This window comes from Apteryx mantelli, chromosome 21 (assembly GCF_036417845.1).
Source record: "Apteryx mantelli isolate bAptMan1 chromosome 21, bAptMan1.hap1, whole genome shotgun sequence".
NCBI classification, from domain to species: domain Eukaryota; kingdom Metazoa; phylum Chordata; class Aves; order Apterygiformes; family Apterygidae; genus Apteryx; species Apteryx mantelli.
Genome location: NC_089998.1, coordinates 6,653,165 through 6,662,860, shown reverse-complemented (window position 1 = coordinate 6,662,860; position 9,696 = coordinate 6,653,165). Strand labels below are relative to the sequence as shown.

Below are 9,696 nucleotides of genomic sequence, written 5' to 3'. Positions count from 1 at the left end.
TTGTGCCAACCTAACACAATGCAACACTGGCACGACCGCTTGTGTCAGGTGGGCTAGCCCACGCACAGAGCCCGATTACAAACCTTCCCTCCAGCTGGGCTCACATGTGACTGCATCCGATTCCTCCACATCTGCCAGAAAACTGCCAGGTGAGGAGCAGGCAGCCCCAGAGCGCCCTCCTCCACCCGGCCTTTGCCGCAGAAGAAACAAACCCCTCGTTGCTATTATAAAAGGCCTCATTTAATTGCTCGTTTTCCATTCCAGACACCAGGGGAGGATTTGATCACTTTTTTTTTTAAACACCGATTCATCAGGATGTACAGCTCCAACTCCATGGGGTGGGAGAAGGTTAAAAAAAAAAACAAACAACCCCAAATGCTGCCAGGAGGGCAATATGGGGAAGCAACCAAACTTCACCTGTGGATCCCAGACCCATTTGCTATCAATTGTACCTGCTCAGAGTAGACTTTTTTCCCTCTCGTGATTCTCTTCTGCATCTGTTCCCCATGGCAAAAAAAATAAAATAAAATAAAAAAGTAAAATAAAAAGGGGGCTCAGCTCTACAGCCAGGCTTTGACACTTCAAAAGGAACCAGATGCCTAGAAGGGGAGCCGGACAGCTGTGGCAGGGCTGGCACACTGGACCTCCACAGGCAGCTCCAGAGGTTGGAGCTTCCAGGAGTGGCCTGGCAAGTTGGAAGGACCCAGAGCCCTGTGGCTATTTCTTGTTCCTGGGAAGGAGGCATTGAAGACCAAGGCCCTGGGAGCAGTTAGCAGGGGAACAGAGAGGAGCATGTAACAGGCCAAAGAACAGGGAGGCGCAAGGCACCGAGCAGAGCTGGCAGCCCATTTCTCGTCCTTGCACAGGTAACCTACCACAGAGCCAAGTAGCAGGCGCTCCTCTGTTTTGAAGCCCATCACCTGAGATGTCCTTGATGGTTTGTCCTCTATGCTGGGAGAATGGGGAGCTCCCAGCAAAAACTCAGGGGGTGTCGAGCAGCCAGGCTGCCACTGCCAACCCCCTTCCCTTCATCCTCTCCGTGCTCCTGGTTTCAGACACCAGGGTGAGCGAGGAAGGCATCCATGTCCACCGAGGACGTGCCTCCATCATGGCTGCTCCCTTCAACAGGGCTGGAGGCACAAAATCAGGGTGTGGAGGCCAGCGTCTCCTGCAGGACAGACTACACCAGGCCTGACCCGGGGCATCTCTGCCCACTGCTGTTCAGCCTCCGGGATGGGGAACAACTCTTTTCTCAGCATCCCGAGGTGCCTCCTGACTCCACCACTCACCTAAGGCACTGCTTCACCCATCCCAAACCTGGCAGGGCTGGGAAGAGAGGGGACAGGCTGCCTGTCCAGTCACACCATCCCCAACTGCTCCGCTGGTCCTGCCTGCGAGACTACCAGGCCTTTTCTCAAAATCCAGCCCTCTACCCCAGTATCCAGCTCCCCTGATGCCCAGGGGGCTCCCTTCACCCCCTGGGAGCTGTAGGGCTCCACCTGCCTCCCCGACATGCACAGAGCAGCGAGGCCTTCACAGGACATGCAGCAGTGCGTGAAAAAGCACACCCCCAAAACACAGCAGAGACGGACACTGGCGGCAGCGCAGGCCAAGCCGTGGGCACGGGGACAGCAGCACTTCTCGCTGTGGAGAAAGCCAGTCCAGAGCAAGGGTTTGCTGGCTGTCCTGGAAGAGGCACCACAACCGCAGAGGTGGGGAGATGGAGAGGCCCTGGTTGGGCTCAGAGGTCCTCATGCCCAACAGCAGTGTGGTCAATGAGGAGGTACCACTTCAGCCTGTCTGGAAGAGGTAGGGCCTTGATTTTGACATCCACTGGCCACGGTTTAAGGCGCTGCCGGATAAACACCCGGCAGAGATGTTTCAGCCCCTGGGGGGAATGCTCCAGCTGTTTCAAAGAGCAGAAGAGAGTCCTGATCTTCTCCCCGTGATACCTGCAGCTGCTGGTGTTGACCTCAAAGTTGGTGGGCAGCTGAATGGCTTGTGAACTAGCCATCATGAGCTCTAGCAGAATCTGACCCTTCTGGATGAGGTCTGTGGAGAAGCTGTCATCTTCAGAGACACTGAGGTGAGAGCAGAGGCACTCAAAGACGATGTGGAAGCCTGACCAGCACGAGGGGCCGTGCAGGGAGCAGTTGTACGTGGCGCCTGACTCCAGCAGGAAACGCAGCAGCAGGAAGTGGCGTTTGAAGCTTTTGAAGCAGAGGTGAGTGAGGGACTCAGGGGCTGGGCACTCACTGGGGTCAGCACCATGGGCCAGCAGCAGCTGAGTGACGCGAAAGCAGAAGCGATTGATCACCTGCGCCTCCTCCGTGTTGCTGCACACCATCTCTCCCAGCAGGAAGATGATGTAGGTGAAGACAGTATCACCATCTTTGGTGGTGGCCCTGACATCCGCACCTGAAGGGACAGAGAACATAGCCAGCATTTTGGAGAAAGAGGACACACTGCGAATGCAGGCAGGGGCAGATTCATGGGAGGCACCGAGGGGGCTGTAGTTCCTCCCCCATTACCATCAGGAGTGCCAAATGCAGCACTCGAATGCCTCATGCACCCATCACACAACAGCTGCACCCAGCGTGAAGCTGAAAGCTAGAGCACAGCCACAGCGCTTCTTCCTGGCAGAGGAGCATCTCAAATCAAAGCACCAGCCCCCACAGAGCATCCTCCTAAGTCACTGGTCTCTGCCACCTGACACTGAACCCTCCTCTCTTCTCCTAACAGAAATGAGGCCCAGGAAGGCACAAGTTACAACAGTGTCTGTCTCGCCTGGAGGAACAGCCTCCCCATGGCCTGCCCCAGAAGCACAGAAACCACCCCAAACTCTACATCCGGACAAGACTGTTTCTTCCATGGCATGAGGAGCCCGACATGTGTTCCATAAGGAGCCACACTGTAGGCAATGAGTTGTCCTTGGAGCATCCTTTGGAAAGGGTACAGCAAAGGAGGCCAGGACAGCACCAACCCTGGCACCACTGGGCTTTAGTCTTGCTCAAGTGAGAACGTAAAGAAGTTGGGAGGGCAGTGCCAGGTGCTGTACAAAGAATCAGCTGGCTCTAGGCCTGGAGGGGTCATGGGTTGAGAGGGTAGAAGGTTGCTCTCACCTCCTTCCAACAGGAGACGGATGCTCTCAGTGTTGTGGATCTGGACACCATCACTGCTGGCCAGGGCATGCAACAATGCTGTCTTTCCTGCGATGAAGCAATCACAGTCAGCTGAGTGAAAACAGCGCTTCAGCTGAAGAGAAACACTGACTCCAAAAAGCAGGAGGGAACACAACCCCCCCCACCAAGCAGATGGTTAAACATGGGGAGAGAAATAGCCCTTCTCCTTCCAGCAGGCTCCTGCTGGCCCTGTGCTGGTATACAGCTGCAAGGATGGGGAGATGGGCCACATGTGCAGGGCTGGTGGTGGCACCAGAGGGCGCACAGGCTGTGGCAGAGTGGGTTTGGGAGTGTAGGGGCACCACAAGGTTATGGGGGCACAGCCCCATCCCACAGTGCAGGGCACGCGCTGTTCCCAATAGTCTGGAAAGAGCTGGGTTTCAGCCTCCTTCTGCACCAGACACAGCCAAGACGCAAGGAGAAAACAGAGCATCAGAGCTTTTGCAACCTGCACTCAACTTCCAAAACAGTTTACGCCCAGACAGTATTTGCAGCAGTGAAGGACCTGGACCCTGCGCCCTGCTCTAGCCCACCGCGCTGGCTGCCTGCTCAGAGCACCCGGACTGGGGGAGCTGGAGGGGGGACACAGACCATTTTTGTCTGCTGCATTGACGTCAGCCCCCAGCTGAAGGAGACGCTGGAGGCAGGGCAGCCGCTCGGGCTCCTCGCTGGCCAGATCCAGGGGACTGCTCTCATGGATCTGCACAGAGCAAGAGGAAAAAAGATTAATAAATATTAAAGACTATTTGTGAGCTCCTCTGGTAAGTCTCTGCTTCATCATGGCCAATGCAAGAGCGTAATTCACCACCCCAATAACCAAATGGAAAATCCCTCCGGTGTGTCCGGAGGAGGTGCTGGTCTGCTCCAACCCCCTCCCACCCATCACTCTGTGGCAGAGGCAGGTTTGCTCAGCCGAAGGCTGCGTGAACCTCTGCCATGTCACCACAGCGCTATGGGCAACTTGCATGGGAGGATGCCAAGGGGAAGCGACATCCGTGAGGCCCTGGAGGTGGGGAGCAGGGAGGACTGTCCCCACAGGTCAGGGCCTTGCAGCACAATCTCAAGTAGTCTCAGTTTGACCATGCCCAGGCAGCGAAGTCTGTACCCGGTCTCTCCGGTTGATGTCAGCCCCGTGGTGCACCAGGAGCTCCACCATATCCGGCTGGTTGCGGAGCACTGCGATATGCAGAGGGGTGTAGTAGGTGACTGGATCTGAGGACACAAAAACACATCGTCAGAGAAAACTAAAGGGCCTTCCCCAGAATGGCCTTAACATCCTTCAAAAGGCAGTAAACAGGGCAGCTGGGGGAGGCACCGAGAAAACAGAGACACCTGCAAAAGCAGGGCTGTTGCAAACAACCCAGATCCTACTTTTGAAATGGCTCCACCCATCTTGAAAGCCCTCAGTGCAGCAAACTGGCTCCCAGGCCCCTGGCAGGAGACTGAACAGGCATACTTCTAGCCCTGCTTTTGTGGCTACAGGGCAAGGATGCAAACCTTCCTCCATGGAAGGGTCCAAGCAACCCCTCTTTCAGCCCCGGCTATCAGCACCACTCAGGGCAGCCACTCACAGCCCCAGGAACGGACCCAAGCGCAGCCCCCTTCCTGCCAGCCTTACCTTCAAAGCTGAGGTCGGCCCCGAACTCCAGGAGGATTTCTGCTGCGGGGACGAGCCCCAGCTCAGCGACCTTCAGCAGGGCATAGCTCACGCCTTCCTGATAAAAAGGAGAGTGCGTCTCCCTCTCCAAGACTCGTCTCACAGCGGACAGCCGGCTCCTGTCACTGCCCAGGCAGGAAGGGCTTGAGACACACAGAAACGACCGGTTACTCAACTGAACAGCGCGCACCTCTCAGACGTCTTTACAAGGGTCTGAGTAGCACCAGGGAGGAAGAACGAGCCCTGGTATCTCCTCGTGTCTCGTAACCTCTAGGTGTTGCTCCCTTCCAACATACTGCAAGGAGGCGGTAGGTTTTACCATGCTCCTGGCCTCTGACCTGCCAGCTGTGGGGTTACGCAGCAGCGCCAGGGCCACCGCTGAACCCCAGTTCAGATTTTATTGCCGTGGGTCAGGCAGAAAGGGCTGTTCCTGGGGAGCGCACGCGGCCCCTGGGTTTGCTCTGCTCCAGCCTCACGTTCCCAAAGAGCGACAGCAGAGAGGAGGGTGCCTGGGACAATCCGCCCACGGGGACCTGGGTTTATTCCCAGCTACGTCCAACCTCAGCTGCATCACCGAGCTCCAGCTACGACTTACTAAATGACTCAGCGGGCGTTTGCCCCCCGAACTCTGCCCGAGTTACCTCTCGAGGCTGCTCTGCCTTTCTGTATCTGGTATCGCCAGCAGCCCCAAGATCTCGTCCACCAGGGGCTGATACTCGAAGATGATCCTGCGGAAGCCGTGCAGGAAAGGCATCGTGCTCTGCTCTGCGCACCGACCGGCCAGGGGCCTCCAGCATGGCAGGGGTGTCTTCTCCCGCTCAGGAATCAGGCGGGCAGAGCCTGGCAGCGCCTAGTCTCCATACAACTTTCCCGCCTTTTAAAACAAAAAAGCCTTCCTAGCAGTCTTTGCATTTACAAAAATAACCCCCCACGGCCTGCCTCTCTCCCTCCTTACAGGTTTCTCCGAGGAAAGGAGAAGCAGAGCGGGGGAACTGCTCCCACACGGCAGCGTGGTGTTTTCATCTCGAATCACCTCCTGCAGGCAGAGCCACAAAACGGGAGGCGCCTGCCGCAGACCCACAACCGCCCAGGCGGAGCCCGTGCACGGGCACGGCCTGTTTGCAGAGGCGCTGCCACGAGCCCCCGCGTGCCGGGGTCTCCCGGGGAGGGTGGCCCCGCGACGCCAGGCCCCCACCCCCATGTGCCCCCCCACCCGGCCCCAGCCCGCCCCCGGCCCCAGCTGCAGCAGCCCACAAGGACAAGTCCCTAAACCCCAAACACCCCGCACCCCATCTGGGCCAGCCAGGCCCCCCCTAAGTCCCTCCACACCCCATGGGGCAGGGCTGAGGGGCCCGGTAACGCCCTGCACCCCACGGGGGCAAGGCCAGTACCCCCTAAGCGCCCCAGCACCCGGGGGGCGGTGGGGAGCCCGAGGGGGGCAAGCCCGGAGCCCCCCAACCCCCTGCACTCCTTGGGGACGAGCCCACGGAGCCCTCAAACCCCACGAGGACAAGCCCGAAGGCTCCCAGACCTCCACGGGAGCAGGCCCGGAGGCCCCGTAACCCGCCTCCCACCACGGGGGAAAGCTGGGGGGGGGGGGGGCTGAGACCGCCCCAACTCATCGCACCTCCTGCGCGGCACCGCCTCCCGCGGGAAGGGCGCGGCGGGGGGGGGGGGGGGGTAAGCCGGCCCTGCGGTGCCCCCCGCTGTCTCCCCGGCGTGGCTTGGCGTGGCCCGGTCGCACGGCGCCGCGGCCCCGTCCAACACCCCCCTCCCGGCCCGCCGGGGCCCGGCGCCCCTCACCTGCCCCGGTCCCGCCGCCCGCCGGAAGCGGAAGCCGCCGGCTGTGCCGGGTGGGGGCGAGGCTTGTAAGGGGCGTGGCTTTGAAGGAGGCGGGGCTTGTAAGGAGGCGGGGCGGTGGGGCGCGGCCGCCAGGGGGCAGCAGGCGGCAGCGAGCGGCTCCGGCGGGAGCGCGCGCGGGGGCGGGAGCGGGAGCGCGCGCAGCAGGTGCGCGCCCGCGGCCCCCCCCCCCCGCCCGCGCGGCCGCGCCCGAGATGCGCACGCGCCCGGGCACAGCCACGCGCGTGCAAGCGCGGGCCGCGGGCGCCGGCGAGGTGCACGCGCACCCGCGCACACCCGCACTCGTGGTGCGCGCCCGCACGGGGCCCAGGCACACCCGCGCGTGCACGCGCAAGGGGCACGTGCGCCCGTGCAAGCGGACAGGCAACAACAGCCCCCCCCATGCCTGCACCGCTGCGGTGTGCACACGCCTGTGCACAGATACAGCTGCACAAGGTGCGCGCAGAGGCGCACAGCCCCTCCCCACACACGCACACCAGGTGTACATGCACACACGCACACACCAGGTGTACATGCACACACGCACACACACACGATGCGTGGGCACAAGCCTGCACACCAGTGCACACGCAAGGGGCACACGCGTGGGTGCACACCGAAGGTGCAGGTACGCCTAAGGCTCATTCCCAAGATCGTGCCTGGTCCCAGGGCGCCGCTCTCCTCCTCGCCGGGACCAGACCGTTGCACACAGGGCGCCTCAGTGCGACTCCTTTTTAAGCCATGTTAGGGCGATTTGTACCGACGGGCCAGGCGGCCATCCGGAGCCCGGCGTCGCTGCCTCCGGGCCCCTCTCAGCTGTTTCGCTGCTCTCCCGCCCACCGCGGCCAGGATGGTGCCCAGCTGCCCTCCCTGGGGCCCGGCCCCACGCGGAGGCTGGGCCGCATCCCTGCCCCTCGGAGCAGGCGATGGCCGCTGCCCTGGCCGTGGGACCCCAGATGCTCCCGGGCGCCGCGGGTGGCTGCTGGCTGCCAGCGCCCCCCCCTTTCCCTTCCCCTTCCCCTTCCCCTTCTCTCCCTTCTCCAGCGCTGGCGCCCGGCTCTGCTGCCTGGAGGAGCACAGGGATTCCTCGCCGAGCCGGCGGCCGGAGTGGCTGGGGGAACCGTTCTCCCAGGATTTATTGCTATTATCATCCTCATCATCGTTATTATTGTTATTACTGCAGCGGAACGGCCGGGCGCACGGAGCGCCGCGGAGCCACAGCCACGAGCGGAGCCACCTCGGGGGTCTTATTTGCGTGTTTATTTTATTCCGGTGGAGCGCTTCCAAATTTCGCCGGGTGGCTGCGACCCGGGGGCAGAGGAGCGAGGGGGGGGCCGCGCCACGGGGCGTCTTTCCGACATGCCGCCACGCTGCCTCCCGCGGCGCCCCTTGCCCTCCCTGCAGGAAGCATCCCGGTGCCGCCACCCCCAAGCCCCCTGGAGCTGAGGGGTTGCAGCCGGCAGGGACGGTCACTGCAGCTGGGAAGCTCCCGCGGGAAGGGCTTTGGCGGGCATCATCCGGCAGGGTGCTGGGGCCCCCGTCCTGCCGCCCTGGGCACCACTGGGGCACGGCAGCAGCAGCAGCAGCGCCAGAGGCCCGACGGTTCCCCCTCTGCGCGGAGGCGCTTTGCACCCGTCGGAGCCGTCCGACGTTGGGAATGGAGCTCGGGGCATGCGGGCTGGAGCTTGCATCCGGGCCAGCGCTGTGCCCACCGGATGGGGTAGGAAACGGAGGCCAGCCTGCATTCCCAGACACCCCCTCGCTGGCACCAGTGGCTGGCTGAACCTGGACCCTCCGGAGTGGCCGGCTGAACCCCAAACCCTCCGGAGCAGTCCAGGTGCCCAGCCCCGGGACTGGGGAGCCCAGGACGCCCCGAAGGGCCCTGCCAGCCCACGGAGCCTCTGCCCGCCGGGACCGTCTCTGCTCCGGGGCCGGGAAGCGCCGGCACCGCATTCCAGCACAGAAACATTTGGCAAATTTGCCCTGCTCCGCCCCCATCCAAACAACCCCCCCGGCTGGAGAGGAGGCTTTGGGGGTCCGGAGCGGTGCCAAAAGCCGCATCAAAAGCAGCCCTGGGAGGTGTCAAGCCCACGGAGACCCAGGGGGATTGACCCCCCTCCCGAGCCGCGGAGATTTAGGCCACTCCGAGCACCCGGCGGGCTGCCGAGGCCGCGGCCGCCCGGGGCGCCGGCGCGCGGGAGCCCCTTTCCCGCGGCGTCCGGGCTTCGCCGCAGGCGGGAGCGCCCGCGTTCCTGCGTGAAGCCACCAGCGCCGGCGCTGCACGTCCAAACGGCGCTTGGCGTCGCGGGCCGCGAGCGCTGCGTGCCCGCCTGGAATAACAGCGGCGGGATCGGCCCCCTTCCTCCCCATCGCCTTGGCGGGGCGGACTCGGAAGAATGCGAGTTGGCTATCCATCAGGGAGACAGAGCAACAGCGAGCCGAAGAAAGAGGGGCATTTTAGGAGGAAAGCCAGGGAAATTTGATCATTAAGAAATCCTCCTGGCTGTCTGGGGGAATTTAATTAAATTGCTGGAAAGGGCTGCAAGCACATCTGGATCCAATATGTGCAGCTTTGATTTTTTTCTTTCTTTCTTTCTTTCTTTTTTTTTTTTTTTTTTTTAGTTCACTCTTTTCCCATCTCGCTGTCGAAGGAGGTGGGGGGGAATAAAAGGGAAATAGCAGAGCCACGGAGTATTGGTTCATCTGGGACTGGGATTCCTGGCAGGGAAAGAAAGAGAGAGAGGGAGGAAGAAAGACAGAGCGAAAGAAAGGAGCAGAAATAGAGGGGATAAGAAATGTGGGAGAAAAACCTTCACCCAGGGCCTGGCCGCGGTGTTTTATAACACCTCCGACTGTTAAGACAAGTAGCTGTTAGGGCACGGGGGGGCTAGGAGACCCCGGGGGGGGGGGAGGAAAAAGAAAGGATCTATCCCAGGACAAACTGCACTTTCTGGGAGGGATGGAGGGAGAAATGGGAATTGCTCCGTGGATAAAGAAATGCCATTCCCACGCGAGCAC

At 61.5% G+C, this 9,696-nt stretch overlaps 1 protein-coding gene across 2 annotated transcripts; it reads right to left on the bottom strand.

Annotated features, from left to right (window-relative positions):
• Positions 1-222: 222 nt before the first annotated feature.
• ASB6 (ankyrin repeat and SOCS box containing 6) lies at positions 223-6,686 on the bottom strand. 2 transcript variants are annotated; one of them, XM_067309090.1, is made up of 8 exons: positions 6,643-6,658; positions 5,795-5,875; positions 5,481-5,713; positions 4,801-4,982; positions 4,288-4,394; positions 3,774-3,882; positions 3,123-3,209; positions 223-2,418 (listed from the first exon to the last, which is right to left on the bottom strand). In XM_067309090.1, exons 3-8 carry the CDS (start codon positions 5,591-5,593, stop codon positions 1,742-1,744), a joined length of 1,275 nt encoding a protein of 424 aa, XP_067165191.1. In that variant the 5' UTR covers positions 5,594-5,713; positions 5,795-5,875; positions 6,643-6,658; the 3' UTR covers positions 223-1,741. The 2 variants fall into 2 exon arrangements, with proteins under 2 accessions (XP_067165191.1, XP_067165190.1); XM_067309089.1 differs by lacking the exon at positions 5,795-5,875 and having other exon boundaries at positions 6,643-6,686.
• Positions 6,687-9,696: the final 3,010 nt, after the last annotated feature.

Coding starts and splice junctions, on each gene's coding strand:
- ASB6 (XM_067309089.1), bottom strand. CDS start 5,593: ATGCCTTTCCTGCACGGCTTCCGCAGGATCATCTTCGAGTATCAGCCC. Junction 4,395..4,800: donor GGCCGACCTCAGCTTTGAAG/GTAAGGCTGGCA, acceptor TTGTGTCCTCAG/ATCCAGTCACCTACTACACC. Junction 3,883..4,287: donor ACATCAACCGGAGAGACCGG/GTACAGACTTCG, acceptor TGCTCTGTGCAG/ATCCATGAGAGCAGTCCCCT.